The 20227-nt window shown below is 38.0% G+C and overlaps 1 protein-coding gene across 4 annotated transcripts in view; it reads right to left on the reverse strand.

Annotated features, from left to right (window-relative positions):
- Positions 1-155: 155 nt before the first annotated feature.
- The window catches only part of LOC105060210 (uncharacterized), a 42591-nt gene continuing 22519 nt past the window's right edge, over positions 156-20227 (reverse strand). For 3 of the 4 annotated variants that reach the window (XM_073247821.1, XM_073247817.1, XM_073247813.1), the window contains one exon: positions 13044-19011. In XM_073247821.1, the coding sequence (XP_073103922.1) occupies positions 18993-19011 (19 nt within the window). In that variant the 3' untranslated portion in view covers positions 13044-18992. Of the gene's footprint in view, positions 660-6594; positions 6743-13043; positions 19012-20227 lie in introns of those variants that run through there. The other variant, XM_073247815.1, reaches the window with a different exon arrangement.

Consider the following 20227-nt stretch of genomic DNA (forward strand, 5'->3'; position numbering starts at 1 on the left):
AATAGATGGTACCATCTGTCCAATAATTTCTTTGCACTTCTCCATTTTAACAGGAAGAGGGGGAAGATGAGACACCTAATATCGGCCGAGCTGTTGGTTTTCTATAAGCATAAAAAAAGAACTTTAAATTTCTCATAAATGATGAAATCAGAAAATCAACTAATCAACTATTGCATGATCCTCTGCACCCAAGAAGTGCAACAAATTGCCCATGGAACAACATACCCTCCAAGAATCCCACATCATCTGATATAGGAAAGGGAAAAGATCTAATAGCATAGAAACCTTCACTCACAACATTCACATACGTGATGCAACTTGTATGTGCATCCCACACTAATAGGCATACGTGGACATCGCAAGTAATAAACTTCCATTGGAGGGGGAGGGTCTACCAAGTGTATTCTGGAACATATTTGTATAGCATTGGTCCACATATGCATGTTTATACATCATTGGACCAATATATATGCATTGGCCTCAACACTGTTAAGTTTCAGATAATCCAGCCACAGAATAGCTTGCCTTCAGCACACTTTTTCAATTACCAGCCAACCAGCAACGCAATATGGAGCAGAACCGGCAGCTGAAAAGCTATGCAACAGTATTTCCAGATTTAGCCCTTCAAACCATCCAAGCTCGCGCCAAAGGCCAATCCTCTACAAGATCAACAGAAATTAATTGTAAAATAAAAAAGAAAATGCTTTCAACCCGTGGATAAGAGCTTGAAGCTCACACAGATGAGGGAACAGCTTAGCAATGAAAATGGGAATCAGAGATTTAAAAAGCACTTGGGCAAAGAAGCAGCATCAATAAATAAGAATTTTTTTATTTGACAGTTTGATTTTTTCTTTTTTTCTTTTTTTTTTTTAAATTGTGACTGAAATCTAAATTGATGCAGCAGAAGAAAAAGGGAAAGGACATCAATAAATAGAAAAGTTAGCATGATGAATTCGGAGAGTACAAGGTGCTCAGCATCAATGACAAAATTCTGAATGACACCTGTCAACTTGCTCCAGTGAAGGTGGTCCTCCTTGCATCTCGCAAGAAAAAAGAGCAAGTATTACCTCACAAAAGCTAAGAAACTCCTAATAACCTAAACTCTGAAGGAAATCAGGTCACCACATATCATCCCTATCACGCAATCAATCTTCAAATTTTTACCACCCTGAATAGAATGATGAGCACTTGGGTTTCCAGAGCCCTATTAACTTTCCATGCAATCTGCTCCAATTCACCACAAATATAGCCTTCATTTTTTTGGGGATTTCGCATAGAATCCAAGTAACAAGCAAAAAGGTACAATCTTAAAAATATAATACATAAAAACTAGACAAAAGATCTAGAAACAGAAATGTCAAGTAACCGAAATGAGGGGGCTTTTCTGCAATCAGACAATGCCCTGACAACTGAAAAGAAAAGAAAAACAGGGGCATGCCACTGAAAAGAGAACAAAAGAAGTGTCTCAGAACCACACAAATCTAAACTAGCCACTACCACTCCACCCCCTCAAGAAAAAAAAAAAGGAAAAAAAAGGAAGGTCTCATAACCGATGTAGAGCTTTAGGAACCTCTGGCTGTTACCACAGCTAATATTTGTACAGAAAATAATGCTAAAAGAATGAGCAAATTACTGTTGGCATCCTATACAAAATGGATTTAGCTCATCCAACATCTTTACGATCTATTGTATAACAATGCTAACCAGAATACAAGATAGGCAACCAATCCCCAAATTCTTGCGACCAGAATGGGTAAATGAGCTCTGGGTTGTGTCAGAATTCTAGTCACAATTAATGCAACTTGTTTTCATATCCTTTAATCTACCACTTCATGATATGGTTCTTGAAGCCACAGGAGGGAAGAAAATTTCCCTCATGAGGCAGCATTCAGAAGAATTAGTCCAAGGAAAATTACAGATCACATTAAATCCTAACAAAAAATTTAACAGAAAGCAGAAGGGGACTGCAATGGCCCTCCGTACCTGAACAAGAAACGCTTGCAAACAGTTGCCAGCGGAACAGACCCTCCATGCTTGTCTGGATGTTATAATTGGAAGGCAAAAGATTGTGAAACACAAACATGGCTGATCTAAAACTTTAGGTCCATCCCTCATGGAATAGTGGATATCATAACAGATGACCGATAGAAAACCCAAACAATGCACCTCAGCAATAGTCATCACAGCCTCACTACGAAGGCTTTAAATCCCGTCGAAGGTGTCCTGGTTTCTCCATGGAACGAGACATCCTACTATCCCGTCTTGTCTCAGCAGCAGTCCCAATCATGCATCTCGATAGATATCTTCTTTCTTTCCTTCTTCTTTCTTTTCTTTCTCACTTTTTTCTTTCTTTTCCTCTACCCTCCTCTTCTTCTTCTTCTTTTTTCTTTCTTTCTTTTTCTTCTCCCTTCCTTTCTTTTTTTCATTTTTCTTCTTTTCTTTCATTTCTTTTTTTTTCTTCATCTTTCCTCTTTCTTCTCTTCCCGTCTAGATGGATTTCAGAGTCCTGAATCCATTCCAGTCTCGTTTTCTCATAGGAACAGGATGGGGCGGTCAAGACGCCCCCCGTCCCATCGGGACGTAAAATCTTGCTCACTATAAACACACACCACATAGAGAGAGCCATAGGAAGTGAGAAAGATGCTTCTACACCATTTAAAACGTGCATAGAGAGAACAAAGAATTCCTATCAATTTCTAAAAAGTTCAACAATGGTTATAAAGCAGCTCCTCCACAATAATAGATATTGATACGGGCCATTATGTTCCTTTAGTGCCAACTAATGGTTTCAACATGGATAGAACGTGGTGTTATCAAAACCTTGCCACCTTTTTAGTGGAAACTAATTGTTTCAAAATGGATAAAAATTGGTGTTATCAAAATCTTGGTTCACATCTGATAGATATCTGGCCAGGACCAGACAGGAACATGAACCGAAAGGAACTCAACCTTGTAAAAAGGGAGAGCAGCAGCAACAACAATAACAGCAGTACCACCACCAAACCATAAGAAGCACAAGAAAGGAAACAAGAGGCATTTGAAGACAGAATCACCCAAGTTATGATTTAGACAAGGGGGAAGCCCCCCCCACCCCCCGACCAGCCAACCTATCCCAAAAGCATCACAAAAATATAGACAGCAACAAGGTTTTAAGTACAAAGCATACCAGCTAGTATGAGGAAAATCATTCGGATAAGGCAACGAACAGGTACAGTGCAAGGTGTCAAACAGCCCCCGTATTAAGAACATGTTAAGGTTGCTGTGCCAACTCCAGAGACATACCATGTGTCAATATGGGGGCATAGTATATTGTATCAAGCTGTACCCGTAACTGTGAGATACAGTATGAGGTAGTTACTGAGGCTCGAAAAATTGGACTGTAATACCATATCCCAGAACATGCAATGCAATTGGAGAAAGTGAAGGCCACAGAATTGGTACCAGTGGCTCATAAGAATGTTTCCATCAGATCAAGGAATCTGCCCCCACTCCTTTCTGATCATCCTCACATAACACTGCAGAAAACATGCATAAGACTGAGAAAGGAGAGTGTTAATCGTAACCTCCTCCTCCTCCTCTTCTTCTTTGCTTGCATTTACTACAAGCATGCCCAAAACAAGCTATTTTGATGAACCCATGAACCAAAACTAGTCGTTATTCATAAGCCATTGATAGCACTAAGAAAAAGGAATGATGAGGCAGTCAAAACTAAAAGAGGAATTGGGGTTGACTGCCATTTAGCATTTTGACCCCCATTGACTGGGCATTTTATTCCCAGCCTGCATGTAAGTGTGTATAGAAGATGCATAACAGTGTTAACAACTTGTTTGATTGTAAAGAACAAAATTGAAAATGCTAACTGCGGAAGAATTAATCATAAAAAGACAAGGCAAATAAAGGCTAAAATATCAAGTTTCCCAGGAACATCTGGTTGGGGGGTAGGAGAAGAGTTTGAGCTTGGTCCATTATCAACCATTGAGTTAGGGACACTAAAAGACTGAAATACTTGAAAGCAAAACCGCAGGCATCCAAATTTGAAACTAAAGTAACAAATCTATGGTAGAGGCATAATCATGCCACGGCTCATGCAAGCCAGCCCTAACTCATTCTTCACTTGATTTGTAATTGAACTATGCTTGGGCTCATTTTATAATTGAGCCAAGCTTAAACCAGCTCAGAAAGCAAATTACAGCTGTTTAAGAACAATAACATTAATGGATCTAGGGAATTCATATACATAATCTGAGCAAATCTCCAAGTATCTCATTCTCATAGTAGTTTAAATACATCCCTTCTTATGTAAGTAAGTTTCTAACAAATAAAAACAGATGAACATTCCAATTTATAAATAACTAAAATAGTGTAATATTATTAGTTATTTATTTATTCGAACTTCGACCTTGATTGAACCAAACACAAACGAGTGAGCCACAGCTAAGCAGTTAAGCTCCACTCATTTACTAATAAAGCAAGCATTGTAAAACCATATTTTGGGAGCATTGCTGAGCCAAATTTTGGCCTGGTGATGAGCAGCTTGCTCCCCCACTCTACATGGGGAAAGCAAAGAAAGCCCCTTGTTCAAGTCCCCCAAATGAATTCTCTGTGATAACTTCCTTCCCCTTCCAGACTCTTCTCTTATCCTATCTCCTCAAAATATCTCAGTAACCATCATCAAACAGCTAACAATCGTCCACATATTTTAGAAAACCATAATTTTGGAAAAAATGCAAAAAAAAAAAAAAAACTCAAACGATTTAAGATACTAAAAAATAACAATCATGAAAACTTAGCAAAATAGAACAGTGTGATACCCATGAACAACTGAAAATAATTCTTCATTAGTTTTTACTGAGGTTTGATGTACTCATACCACACAAACGATACTATAGTGCTACCGAACTAAGAATATGGGAGTGCACCAAGTCTGGGTATGCCAAATGTTGTACCAGCATAATACTAGCACTTTAGCACTGATATAACAAACCTTGGTTTTGACTAGTGGAATATAATTTAGAGATTCACTAGAGCAATGAATAATTCAGTAACACAAATGCATGAAGTAGAAGGAGACAGAACAGCAGCAATAACAGAAAAAAAAGGGATTGCATTAAGAAGTAGGGTCAACATCATTAAATTGGGATGGTAAAAGGGCGGGCAGCACTTTTCTGCAGCAGAATTTTATGTGAGAACCCATTAACTTGCCTCAGCAAAGCCCCTTGTACCCCCTTGGATGAGCTGCAACCACAAACTACATGCAAGCTTGAAATTCTGAAGAAAAAGCTCAACTCGGAAAGTAACAATGTTCCAAATTGACCAATAAGGTTTCTACATACACCTATTGCCAGGCAAACAATCCCATAATATCTGCTGACTCCAATACAAAAAATGAGAATTTGGTTTCCAGAATCCTAGCTGATCTTACTGTAAACATCTCTCTCTATCCAACACCACTACATCACTTGAGATTTTTAGGGTTCTCGGGAAAAAAATATATCCTTTATTTGATAGAAACTGAAGAGAAGAAAATTAAAATTTAAAAGTTTTAACCAAAATCAAAATGCATAAATTGAATAAAGTGAATAGGGGGTGAAAAGAGGAAAAAAAGGCTCAGATCTGCCAGCTTTAACAAGGAACTCTAAGGTCCACTGCACCTAAACCAGAAGTGGCTGCAAATGGTTTTCTATGGAGTGGCAGACCATCCCAGCTTGCCCAGCCATTTGAAAAACAAGAGAAATGCTTTAATGATGCAGAATCCTCCCTTCCCTCTCACAACACTAGCTGGAACTGGTCAAACCCAAAACTTGTGATTAGTTTTGGATCAGTTTCGCCGAAACTTCAAACTTTGACTGCAATCTCAGGTTTTCTCAGCCAACATGGCAGGTGGAAAATTTCAGATGCATCCAAGATTATCTGAGATCTCAATCAATATATTAGAATTGCAGTTCTGAAATCTCACCCAAAATGCTAAATCCAAGATTAGCAACAATTTATTGCCATTGACTTTGAGATTCAATAATCAAAACATCTATTCACGTGAAAAAGGTGATTGAGATATCTCAGCTAAAATCCCAGAATTGTCATTTGTCGGTTTAGATAGTCCAAGATAATAAGAGCCAGGCATTTTAACATACTGCAACAGACTGCCCTTACTGATACAAGTAGGGTTCTGACTGCAATTCAAACATTGGAGAACAGGAAGGGATCTCAGATCTGCTCATTACATCGGGGTTATGGGTTTAGGTAATCACTACTGCTAAGGAAGAGGGAAATTTCCTCTGATTGCAGATGAAAAGGATTGGCCGCAGCCAGTCGCTTGCAAAAAGCAGACCATCCAAATCTTGCCTAGCCATTTCACAAAAAACAAGGTTTCAATAACACCATTGTTCCAAATGATGGACCCCACAGCAAATCAGACATTACATTTTAATAGAAATACTGGCCATTACTTGGATATCCACGCATGTATAACATAAAAGGACTCTCAAGCTGCTAGAATGGCTGGTTTTTTTTTAAACCATAGATAAAAATGGAAAGACAAAAATATACAAATATGGTAAGCAGTCTGGTATTAAACAGACAAGTTTCAAAATTTACCAAACTGACTAGCATAGATGAATATTGAGCTTTTGCAGTACCCTTGATGCTGTAGCACAATCTACCTCCACGTTTCATCACTCATCGCAGCATTGTCACTCATATATTCTACTGGAAGGATAAGAGTAGGCTTCTCCCACCACCCAACCTCCAGACAAAAAATAACAGAAAGCAACAAAAACAGAATACTTGTCAGTGCAAAGAAGCATATTCCTGCATCTTATAAACTAGAAGGGAATACATAATCATTCGATACTATAAAATAGAAGAAATGACAATGAGGACACATGAAAACAGATTATCAAATTGTGTACAACACGTCAACTCATTATGGTAGTAGAAAAAAATTGAAGCACCATGGATAATGATGGCAATTCTTCTAGTCATTAAAGAGTGTCCTAGGCTACACAAACTTGCAAACCTTAATAAGTAAAATTATGGAAACTATTACAATATACATGATACATGAAAAGGCAAAAATTAGCAACATTTTTAAATTTTAAAGAACAACTTAAGTAAACTGATAGAAGCTATAATAATAATAATATACATAATAATGCGTAATGAGAGATGGTACTGACATTTTAAAAATTTCATTTAATGCACATTTACAGGGTAGGTTAGAGGGGCTCAGTATTTGCCCATCAATCAGCACATTATAGATAGGCTGAAATAGCTGCCTGCTGATAAGCAGACCATCCAAATATGCCATGCCATTAGAGTATGGTAAACTAGCATTCAACAAATGCACCTCAGATGGTAGCAAGAAATGACTAGCCCAATGTTAAGAAGAAATGGTGTAAATGTCATGGAATAAATGACATGACAAACATGGAAATACAGATTATCAAATTGTGCACATCATATCAATCCATTAAGGTAATAGAAAGAAAATGAAATGCTGAGGATGCTGACAGGAATTCTTCTACTCATTAAAGAGTTTTTTTGACCTCGAGCCGGCTAGACCTGACCCAAACCAAACCCGACACCCGTGCATCATAAATAATAGCCCACCATAAAACTGATAAGGTTAATCCCTTTTGGGCAAATCATCATTGCCTCAGTATCAACAAGAAAAATGCCAACACCCAACAATATTGCCAAAAGGGGGAAAATGCATGCAGGCTGAACCATAACAACAGAAGGAGAAAAATAACTCTCTAATGGCACATGTCGCAAGGGAGTTGACATTTTGTACAAAAAAACATGTATTTAACAGACCATGTTAACAGCACAATCCCTCATGCAACAAGGCATGCCAGCAGTGCAAGCAACATGGCATAAGGGTTCTGTGCTTTAGATGGTACTGAAAACAGATTGAATACAGATCAGATATCAGTACGTCCATGTTGGAATAATGCTTTAGCCTTTGGACCAAAACACCTCTATATTGCATAAGCCAGACCAGCTGTCAAACTAGTTGCAATCTTATAGGATGCCTTACATCACACCCACCAACAGCACCTTTTACTTCATTATGTGCCATGGTTCACAAAACCAACTCAGAAGAGAGCAATGGCCCAACACTCAGCTGAGTTACTTTCACATCACATTACTGAGTTACTAAAGCATTAATCTTAAGAATCTAGACATGCTAACAACAAAAGAAACATAGCCACAGGAATTTGAGAAATGCCACAAAAAAGTGCTCAGAAATGTTATGCAGTTGTCTGGCACCAATCACTTTACTTCATTAAATGGAACACTTCATGATACCAACCCAAAGGGAACAATGAGAATACACCATACAAGTTGAAGAACATTTTGAGTGACCTTTTTCAGTTATTAAATTATTTCTGAAGGAATTCTAAGCAATTTAATCTCTTCCTACAGGCTCATTAAATGCATAGATGATGACAAGGAAAAGAAAGAGGCTCAGATCACCCATGTTGCCAGACAATGTGCATTCGGAAGCAAAAACTCCTCTAAACAACAGATCTAACGAAAAAGACTACAAATGGTTGCCTGCAAAACAGCAGACCATCCAATTCTGCCCTGCCAATTCCAATAGAACTGCAAATATGAACCGAGATGAGCTTGAGCGACCAAGCCTTGCTCATTCACTGGCCTACACACAAGCCCATAAAGAATATCAAATACATTGAATCGCATCCAGCCATATTTGTAATTCTTTGTTCCAACCTTGCAGCAGACAAAATGCACCCACAGACATCAGACATTTACAGAACATGTAATAATAAAGAGGGAATTTTCGTGCACCCAGCAAATCGATGCAAATGTCTCAAAGCACAACTAACAGGGGATTAACCCCTGGTGCACTGGGCAAATCATTATATAGTAGGTGATCTTGAATTCCCGTAGCATACCAAACAAGTTACTTGTACATACCCAGAGATTTTTAATGACTGCATTATGGCAAACCAAACATAGTGATCTTAGATATCTAGAGATTAGATCACCTCAGGATTTCGATTACCAGTGATCTTAGATCACCATGGTGATCCAAGTTGGGTCACCAAATGCCCCCACAAGGAGAAAATACCTAGCATTACTTAGGACATAACTTGGATCACCAAACGCCCCCACAAGGGGAAAATACCTAGCATTACTTAGGACATACTATAGTTAAGTTAGCTCTTCCTCTTCTTTAAAAGACTGATAGTACTTTTTAAAATAATAATAATAATAATGACAACAAAACAATAGTTAAGTTGAAAAAAGGGGAGGCTCAGTTTTGCGCATTTATCAGACAATGGATGAGGTTGCTTACAGGCAGCAACGGTTGCCTGCACGATAGCAGGCCATCCAAGTTGGCAAACCTGTTCAACTAAGGCAAACTAGTTGGCACTTGAGATGCACAACTAATTTAAAAATGTATTTCACATATGCCTCGGAGGAGAAAGATTAAATATGTGTGTGTGTGTGTGTGAGAGAGAGAGAGAGAGAGAGAGAGAGAGAGAGAGAGAGAGAGCATGTTTAAAATACAGCGATTTTATTGCTGTACTGCTTTTGGAAAAATATTGCCAAGCAGCAGCAAAGAATTTCAGTATCTGAAGCATGAGATACAAGCGCAACTCATCACAGCCTCTTAAAACAGAAAATATGTTTATACACTTCAAACTCTTATATATAAACTAGCTTAAAACCCCGTGCGATGCACGGCATGAATTTATTTCTTCAAATAATATTTTTTATAAATTAAAAATTCAACATAACATAAAAGACATTATAGACGATATCAAATATTTCAAATTAAAACATAAACTTAAAATATTTAAATAACATAATAACAAAAAATAACATAATTATTTTTATCTTTTACTGACAGAGAAATCATTTCTTGAATCAACATTTTCAGCATCAATTGTTCCAGAATCTTCATCATTAAGCAGAACATGACCACCTATTTGCATCCCACATATATCTCTTTTCTTCATAATCTATCAATAAAAATAATATATATTTTATTATTATATAATTTTTTATTTTATTGAATTTTCAATCATCATTAAAGACTTACTCCAGAGAAAAGGTAGAGACAAATTTTCTGATAGTTGAATTGTTAATAACTTCTTAGTCCCAGTAGCTCAGAATTTCATCCTGAATGACTAAGAGACAATGATGATCTATACATATCTGAGATTAGTAGTTTGTGTCCGTTTTGTATGCATTTAAGAATGGATGGTTAAATAATAATAGGAGGTAGGCAGTAGTCATATTGTATTTGTATTTATATGCATGATTATAATAGTAGACCCATGGGGACAATCCCAATTAATATTTTTTTTGCCCTTGGGTTCAAAGCTAAAAATGTGGAGATCCAGTAGAAAGGGCCTTTATATAATAAATACTTTGTCAGGGTTTAATTGCAAAACACCCCTAAACTAAATTAACTCAACATGGTCTGGTTCAGTCAATTGTCAAAAGGGCTTAATTGAATATAACCTTTATCAAGGGCCTAAATGCAAGATTCCTTGTTTAAATAAATAGATCTATGTCAGATTTCAGATCGACTTGGACCCAAAACCCAAATCCGTTAGGCCCATCTCCTTCCTCCCTTTTCTTCCTTCCCCGATTGCCGATGGAGAGGAGATCGCACTTTCTCCATCGATATTATCTACTTTCCCAAGTCCCCCACCACAACTCAGAAAAAAAGAAAGAAAAAAAAATCCCCGCTGGCACCAGCCAAATGCACTTCTCTTTCTCTCTCACAAAAGAAACACAACGCACTCAATCCCACATCTACCATCCAAATGGTCCACGTCATCAATCCGCGACATCTAATTCAACGGTTCCCATTTGCTCCGCCGCCCAAAATAAAACAAAGGCGTCCCACCCCTAGCCTGTGCGGACCTGGTTCGTCTCCGCCCAACAATTGCCAGGCTCGAAACTCAAATTAAAATGAAAAAGAAATAAAAGGCCAAGGGTGGGGCGGAGAGAGGGGAGATAGGAGAGAGAGAGCAGAAGGGGGTGGAGAGAGGGAGAGCATGAAAACAAACAAAAGTGCATTGCGGACTCATTGCGATGGTTTTTTTCTCTGGAGGGCTCGTTGGATAGAGGAGGGAGGGGAGAAGAAACTTAGAGGAAAAAATTGTAAATTTCTCCAGCTCCTGGGGTGAGGCTCAAGGTTTCTTCACTCGTCCCTTTCTTGCTGAATCCAACGTTAGGTCTTTTCTTTCTCCTCTTCTGCGTGGCATCGTGGCAGCTACAAGAGAGTTGTGAGGGCACGATCCGAGAACGTGAACGACGTCGCCGGAGTAGTCGTGGTAGTGGAGAGTTGAGGGCTCGACCCTCTCTCCATCGTTCAAGCCTTTTTTTTTTTAGCCATGTGTCATGCAACTGTTTAGCCACATGTTGAATGGAGACGCCTTAACACGGTTGCTCCATTTTTATATATATATATAATAGATACCCAACACAAAACCACAGCCATCATCTAAGCTTCCCAGTTCGATAGCTCCATGCCTCCCACCCGAATGAAACTCCAAGGGAAATCCCAATTTCTTCCTCATCTCTGCACTCTTCTCTACAGCTGGCAGCTGCAGCAGTTGCCTGCAGAGCATCAAACCTTCCTTGCTGCCCCACCTCCAGTGCCAAGAAAAAGAGCAAGTAGGGTTGAGCAAAAACCAAACCTGAACCAATCAAACCAGTGAAACCGAATCAAACCGCAGGTTTAATTTAGTTGATAATTTTATTCGATTTGATTTAGTTAATTTTTAATATATAAAAAATAGATGATTTGGATTGATTCAGATTTGTTAGTAAGTAAAATCATTCTCAAATCGAACCAGACCGACTTTAATAAAATGACATCATTTTGATTAGAATGTTGTTTATGTTGAAGTATTAATGTATTAGAAAATAATTCTAAATTTATGATGTTGTTTATCAATTTAGTGTTGCATTGATCAGCCTTAAACCCTAAGTGACTTATCAGATTATTTTTTTGTAATGTGTTAGAAATTTTTATCTTAATTCTTAGTGATGGTATTTATTTAAGAATTTCATTTTGCTGAATAACAATATCTTATGTCTATTTAAATCATTTTACTTGATAAATTCTTTTGATGATATTTTTATGTAAAAATGAAATAAATTTTTATAATTCACAAAATAACAATAATAATAATAATAATAATAATATAAACCAATAAATCAAATCAAACCAGACCGTTTAAATCATGTTTGATTTGATTTCAATCTTCTATTGATCCAATTTGATTTCTAGAAATGCCAAACCGTTTAGGACAAGTTCGATTTAGATTTGAGCATGAAATCGATCCAAACAAATCCATGCTCACCCCTAAATGCAAGAAAGAGGAGCAAAAAAGGGCGGCACCTATGAGAATAAAGCCACCAGCCCTTCCACCACCACTTCCCGAAGCCTCATGCTTCCCAACCCCGTCTGCCCTCCATTAGAAATTATTGAGAAATTCTTTGTGCACTGCATGCGGCGTAGCAAAACTGATGTGGAGCGCACCACAGCCACCGACCCTTCCACCGCCTCTTCCCAAACGGTAAAGAGTTCGGAGTGCTTTGAGAGCTATGCAAGATATGATCCAACAGTTAATGTCGCGAAAGAAGATCAATCATTCTTTCACTCGAAAGATACAACCCGAACCCCCTCCCGATAGTGGCAATTTCCAAACCGAACCTGCCAATCCAACTGAATCCAACACGATCCATTTCCCATTACAGCACCGTTACATTGAAAGAACAGCCGCTATAATCCGAAAGGACCATACACTAAATCATAACACGGAGAACGAGGTTAGGAGGAAAAACTGGTGGAGGGCCCTCCTTTTGCAGGTGAGAGCGTGGGTGGAGGATAAGAGTTGGGTGAAGGCTTGGCGAAGGAAGGAGAAAAATGTGAAGAAGAAAATGGAAACTCTTGAGAGAGAGAGAGAAGAGGGGGGGGGGGGGTCTGTTTTTCTTCACTAACAGAGAAGAGAGAGGAAGGAGAAGAGTAGTTCATTGGGAATATATTATAGTTTTCTAACTTGGGATTTAGGAATATATTATAATTCAAAGTTTAAACAAAGATTATAGTTCAAAGTTTAAACAAAGAGGGAAAAGCATGGGTTAAGCTATATTCATTGGGAAACTTGCAATAGAAAAACTATATTTTAGAGACTGAAAGATCAGAAAAAAGTTATTGTGAGATTAGTTAATGATCTGTGAGCTATTTCAGACTGTATTACTTGAATTAATGGCATGTTAATTGCTTTAATGATTAAGACTGTGGTGAAGAATAATTTTTGCCAAATCTGATCTATTTTCAGCAGAGACGCAGACTACAGCGGATGACCAGATGTTCCAAGGGGTGGTAGTAGGTGTCCATCTTTTGGAGGGAGAAAAAAATGATGGTTTAGCTCTACATCATTTAGATGTCAGGCTTTAGCGAGAGAAAATAGATTGGCATTTTGTTTGACAATTATTTAGAGGTGCATGGTGTGAAGAGGAGAGACAGGCGTGAATAGATGCAGTTTGTTGGGACTTGGGACTGGGAGCCCTCTGGTGGGGAGGAACAATAATGGTCCCTGTTTGAAATTTGAAACTCTTGGCACATTCATACGTCCATACATATATAAGGAAAATCCTAAATTTAAAAAAATATATATATAATAATTTATAAATAACTTATAATCTATATTATATATAAAATATATTTTTAATATTTTAATAATTATATATGTAATAGATATTAACATACCAATAAAATAAAATATTTTTTCAAGAAAAAATCACAGGGTTATTACCCAGTGCTAAACATGAAAATGGAAAGGACCAGATGTTACATAAATCCTTTTGAGTTTTTAAATATTTTATTCTGGTACGTATTTATTCTACATTGATTTAACAAATCCGGTTTAAAAAAGGAAAAAGAAAATCTGATATTTTCTTTCAAAATATACCTTCCTCACGCTTTTTGCTTAGACTAGTCCATGATTATTTTAAAAAAAATAACCGACACGTAGGATTTGAACCATCTTTTCTAATAGCAAGCCCAGCAAAAAATAATTAAGTGGATTTTTTATTCAAAATCCCCAAAAATGCCAAAACCCTAATATGATCTTCTAAAAATCACCTCAAATTGAATCGGTTAAAGAATCGAAAATTAAAAATTAAAAAGAATGGGAAGAAAAATCAGCAAAACAGCCAAAAGGACAGGGACATGTCTCGGATAAAGAAAGAGAAGGGAGAGAGAGGCTCAGAGTCGTCACTGATCCATCATTATGGCATAGAGGGAGAGAGAAATCCCAGTTTCTTCCACATCTCTGCACTCTTCTCTATGGCTGGTGGCTGCAGTGGTTGCCTGCGGAGCATCAGACCTTCCTTGCTGCCCCACTACAAAGAGTACAAGAAAGCTAAAAGGCGCAACCATCGTAGCAAGAACGAACAAGCTCTACACCATCTAGATCTCGGTTCCTCATCACCGCCTCCACAAAACACACACGTACACACAGAAAGAGAGAGAGAGAGAGAGGGGAGGGGGGGAGATTAAGAATCGTCGGCTATGGAGAGGAGCAGAAGGGGGCGGCTCCTGCGAGCAGAAAGCCACCGGCCCTTCCACCGCCTCTTCCCGAATCCTCATACTTCCCAACCCCGTCTGCCATCTGTTAGAAATTATGAGAAATTCTTTGTGCACCGTGCACGGCAAAACTGACGTGGAGCGCCCCGCGGGAAGAGAGAGAGAGAACGGGGAATCATCGACTAAGGAGAGGAACAGAAGGGGACGGCTTCTGCGAGAATAAAGCCACCAGCCCTTCTGCCAGCCTCTTCCCGAAGCCTCATACTTCCCAACCCCATCTGCCCCCGCTAGAAATTAAAACCGTTCTACCAACATGGCTCTGGCTCCGTATTGCATGCACCAGGTGCAATTGGACAACGTCAAATCCCACGATGCATAACACGTAAACCCTTGTATCAATTCTCGATTGCGCGCTATCCACCGCGCATATGCTCCCAGATTTGCCCGGGTTTACTTGGACATGTAGATGCATAACACATAAACCCTTGTATTTCACCAATTCCCGATTGCGCGCTATCCACCGTGCATATGCTCCCAGATTTGCCCGAGTTTACTTGGACCTGGTGCATGGGCTACTTTCCCCTACCACATGGACTCGGACTCATCTAATAAACCATCACAGTAACAATCGGTGATCCACTCCAATCCAAACGAGGCCCAAGGATCCTCCATTATGAGTCTAATTATCACTTGGACCACGTCCAATGTACCACGCCAGATCCAACGGTGTATAACACGCCACATCACCCTTGTACTTCATCAATTCCCGGTTGCGCGTTATCCACCGCGAATAATATGCTCCGCGATTTTCCCGATCTCGTTGGAGGCTGCTTTATAGCTATTTTGCACTAATCATTTTATTTTCCATCTAATCGACTCTAAACATATTAGATTTCAAAATACACGTTTAAACCCATATTTTCCCCGCCAGCTGATTCATCCAGCGGAAACAATGAAAAAAAAAAAAAAGGGGAGTTGACCAGCATGCAAAGTCTAACGCTGAGGATTGATGGATCAATTGGACAACAGATACCTACAACTTTGTCAAGCCGCAAATTAATTAAAATGGTATGACTAATAACGATCTTCTCAACCAAGATATGGCTACTAGTAATTCACATCTCTGCCATTAAAGAGAAACAAAAAATTAACATGATAAACTAATTCAAGTTTGCATTGGAATGTCATTACGAAGATATCAAGGAAAAAAATATTGAAGGTGAAGTTTGTAAATTTGTAAAGAGCGCATAACACTAGAATCACAAAACTTATAATTTTTAACTAATCAATAGCTTATGCACAACTTGTAGTTGATAATTCTGTTTAGCAGCAACGAACAGCACATTTCATTGGAAAAGCAGCATAGTGATTTCAGCTTCATCATATTCTAATATGTTGACGGGTAAGTTGAATCCGGTTTTATTAGGTGAGCAGTAATCCATACAGGACTTTCAACATAGTTTGAACCCACATAGCACAAGCTCGAATTACCACTGTTCTGGAAAGACAGCTATGCTTATTATGTCAAATTAATTATGAAATCAAATCCATCAACTAAATATATGCTGGAGAAAACAAAATTTAAACACATTATACTCGGAGGAAAAGAAAGAAGTACCTACAATGGTTACAATACTAAAAGGAAAAAGTAATATGCATCCACGAGATGTCATAAATTTTTGGGTCGATCACAGCATACTTGTTTGGTATTCAAAACAGGCACAGACATTTTTTACTTGTGTCATGTGAATAAGCCTCCAGCGTGCACAGACGTTCGCATTCATATGCAGTACATTGAATAATTTCTTCTTAATGTCTAGTTGAAAGTAATTTTATTTCAACTATTTCACAGAAAAAACAAACATGCATTCAATGAATTACTAACACAATTTAAATAGCATAATTTGCATATTTTTTACAACCTAGAGCTATTGCACATGTTTCAGCTCTCAACCTAGACTCATCATCCAAAAATATCTAAAAAGCCCTGAGATGAGGAGAACATTCTTGGAACATTCAGCAACAAGGTTGTTTGTGTGCCACAATCTTTTTACCAAAAAAAACTAAATTGCCTGTGGAGTCCAAGCAACTGTCAAAAATAATAGTCCCAAGGGTGCACATGCATGCGATCAGCTCATATTACTAGGTTCTGGCCATTGTGTATTTTTTACAAGGATGTTTTTTCTTCTTTGTAGTAATATAGGCTACTTTCAAGATTTCAAGAATCAAATTGCAACCAATCACATTCTATCAATTTTGTTTTTTAAAAAAAAAGAGTCTCCCCAAACTATTGCTTGTATGAACTATAAAATCAGCCAAATAGTTGGCCTAGAAAAATCCAGCTCGCTAAGAAAACATTCAGTGTTTGCAAAATTAAAATAACTGGGCTCCGACAGGTTTAATATGGTGCTTGGATGGAAGGCTTTATAATTGCAGTTCATATGATGGACAAAAATCAGACAGTAAGATCCAACAGTTATAGCGTGGAATTTCTATTGTCAACCAGGAACAGACAAGATCATATAGACCAGCAGTATGAATTTCTAGAATGCATATGCATGATGCTGGGTGGAAAAATTATGAAAGCAGAGTCTACACAGATTTGCAATAATTGCTCACAGATATCAACAAATTGGATATATAACTAAATGTAAATTGAAGTATATACTCCCACAAACATAGGGGGAAAATACCCAGCTTTACTTGGGACATACTATAGTTAAGTTAGCTCTTCAGCTTATTTAAAAGACTGATAGTACTTTTAAAAATAATAATAATAACAACAAAACAATAATTAAGGGTGCGTCTGGTTAGATATTAAAAAAATACTTTTTTTGCTTTTTAATTTTTAAAAAATAAAAATCAAAAAGAAATATTTGATAACACCATGAAAAACAAAAATCAAAATAATCAAAATAATTGCTTTATATATAAAGCAAAAAATTTTTGCTTTCCAAAAATTGCTTTTCTGCATTTTTTTTTGCTTCACCACAACATTTAAAACACCAAATCAAAAAATAAAGAGCCCGAACTCTTCTCCCTTATCGAGCTCTTTACCTCCCCATCCCCTTCTCCCTCCCTTCTCAAACCGTTCTCCCTCATCGAGCTCTTAATCTGCCATCCCCAAATATTGCTTTTTACTTTATAGCAACATAGCTACCAAACATATTTTTTGTTTTTTTGCTTTTACTCAATAGTAAAAATAAAAAAAAATAAAAAATATTTTTTAAATATCAAAAAGTGTAACCAAACACACCCTAAGTTGATAAAGGGGAGGCTCAGTTTTGCGCATTTATCAGACAATGGATGAGGTTGCTTACAAGCGGCAACGGTTGCCTGCACAATAGCAGGCCATCCAAGTTGGCAAACCTGTTCAACTAAGGCAAACTAGTTGGCATTTGAGATGCACAAACTAATTTTAAAATGTATTTCACCTATGCCTCGGAGGAGAGAGATTAAATGTGTGCGTGCGTACGTGTGCGTGCGTGCGTATGCATGTGAGAGAGAGAGAGAGAGAGCATGTTTAAAATACAGCGATTGATATCGCTATACTGCTTTTGGACAAATATTGCCCATCAGCAGCAAAGAATTTCAGTATCTGAAGCATGAGATACATGCGCAGCTCATCACAGCCTCTAAAACAAGAAAATATATTTATACACTTTAAACTCTTATATATAAATACCCAACACAAAACCACAGCCATCATCTAAGCTTCCCTGTTCTGCAGCTCCAAGCCTCCCACCCGAATGAGACTCCTGAGGAAGGGAAATCCCAGTTTCTTCCTCATCTCTGCACTCTTCTCTACGGCTGGAGGCTGCGGCAATTGCCTGCAGAGCATCAGACCTTCCACGTTGCCCCACCTCCATTGCCAAGAAAGAGTGCAAGAAAGAGGAGCAGAAGGGGGCGGCTCTGCAAGAATAAAGCCACCAGCCCTTCCACCACCACTTCTCGAAGCCTCATACTTCCCAACCCCGTCTGCCCTCTGTTAGAAATTATTGAGAAATTCTTTGTGCACCACATGCAGTGCAGCAAAACTGACATGGAGCGCATCGTGGTAGCCGATTGATCCACATATATACACAGAAAGAAAGAGAGAGAGAGAGAGAGAGAGAGAGAGAGAGAGAGAGAATGGTGAGGATTAAGGATCATCTGCTAGGGAGAGGAGCAGAAGGGGGCAGCTTCTGCGAGAATAAAGCCACCGGCCCTTCCGCCAATACTTCCCAATCCCATCTGCCCTCTGTTAGAAATTATTGGTTAGAACCGTTCTACCAACATGCCTCCGTATTGCATGCACCAGGTGCAATTGGACCGCGCCAAATCCCATGGTGAATAACACGCCACGTTACCCCTTGTATTTCACCAATTCGAGAAATTATTGCCTGGACCACGCCCAATTGGTGGATCAATTGGACAACGGATACCTGAAAATTTGTCAAGCAGTAAATTAATTAAAATGATATGACTAATAATGATCTTCTCAACTAAGATATGACTAATAGGAATTCAGATCTCTGCAATTGAAGAGAAATAAATAATTAACATGATAAAATAATTCGTGTTTACATTGGAATGTCATAACGAAGATATTAAGGAAAAAAACATTGAAGGTGAACTTTGTAAATTTGTAAAGAACGCATGGCACTAGAACCACAAAACATGTAATCCTTAACTGATCAATAGCTTATGGTATGCACAACTTGTAGTTGATAATTCTTTTTAGCAGCAATGAACAGCATATTTCATTGGAAAAGCAGCACAGTGACTTCAACTTCATCATATTCTAATATGTTAATGGGTAAGCTGAATAGGATTTTATTAGATGAGTCGTAATCTATACAGGACTTCAACATCTTTTGAACCAACACACAGGCTCGAGTAACCACTGTTCTGGAAGGACAGCTGAACTGATTGCATCATAAATTAATTATCAAATCAAATCCAACAACTATACATATGCTGATGAAAACAAAATTTACACACATTATAGTCGAAGGAAAAGAAAGAAATGCATACAATGGCTACAACACTGAACGGGCCAAGTAATATGCATCAACGAGATGTCATAAATTGTTTGGTAGATTACAGCATACTTGTTTGGTATTTAAATCAGGCACAGACTCTTTTTACCAGTGTCATATGAATAAGCCTCCAGTGTACATAGGCTGTTTTCAAAGACATTAGTATTTCGTATGTAGTACCCTGAATAATTTCTTCTTAATGTCAAATTGAAAGTAATTTTATTTCGACTATTTCTCAAAAAAAAAAAAAAAAAAAAGCATTCAACAAATTGCAAAGTCAGAAAATTTAAATAGCAAAATTTGCATATTTTTTAAAGCCTAGAGCTATTGCACATTTTTCAGCTTTCAACCTGTAATCATCATCCAAAAATATCTAAAAAAGCCCTTGGATGAAATGGACATTCTTGGAACATTCAGCAACAAAATTGTTTGTGCGCTACAATGCTGTCCATCAACTAAGTTGACTGTGGAGTCCAAACAACTGTTGAAAAAAGTAGTCTCAATGATGCACATCCAAGCATTGAGCTCATATTACTAGTTTCTGACCATTGCGTATTTTTTATAAGCATGTTTTCCCTTCTTTGGAGTAATATAGGCTACTTTCAAGATTTCAAGAATC

This window comes from Elaeis guineensis, chromosome 1 (assembly GCF_000442705.2).
Source record: "Elaeis guineensis isolate ETL-2024a chromosome 1, EG11, whole genome shotgun sequence".
Taxonomy (NCBI): Eukaryota; Viridiplantae; Streptophyta; class Magnoliopsida; order Arecales; family Arecaceae; genus Elaeis; species Elaeis guineensis.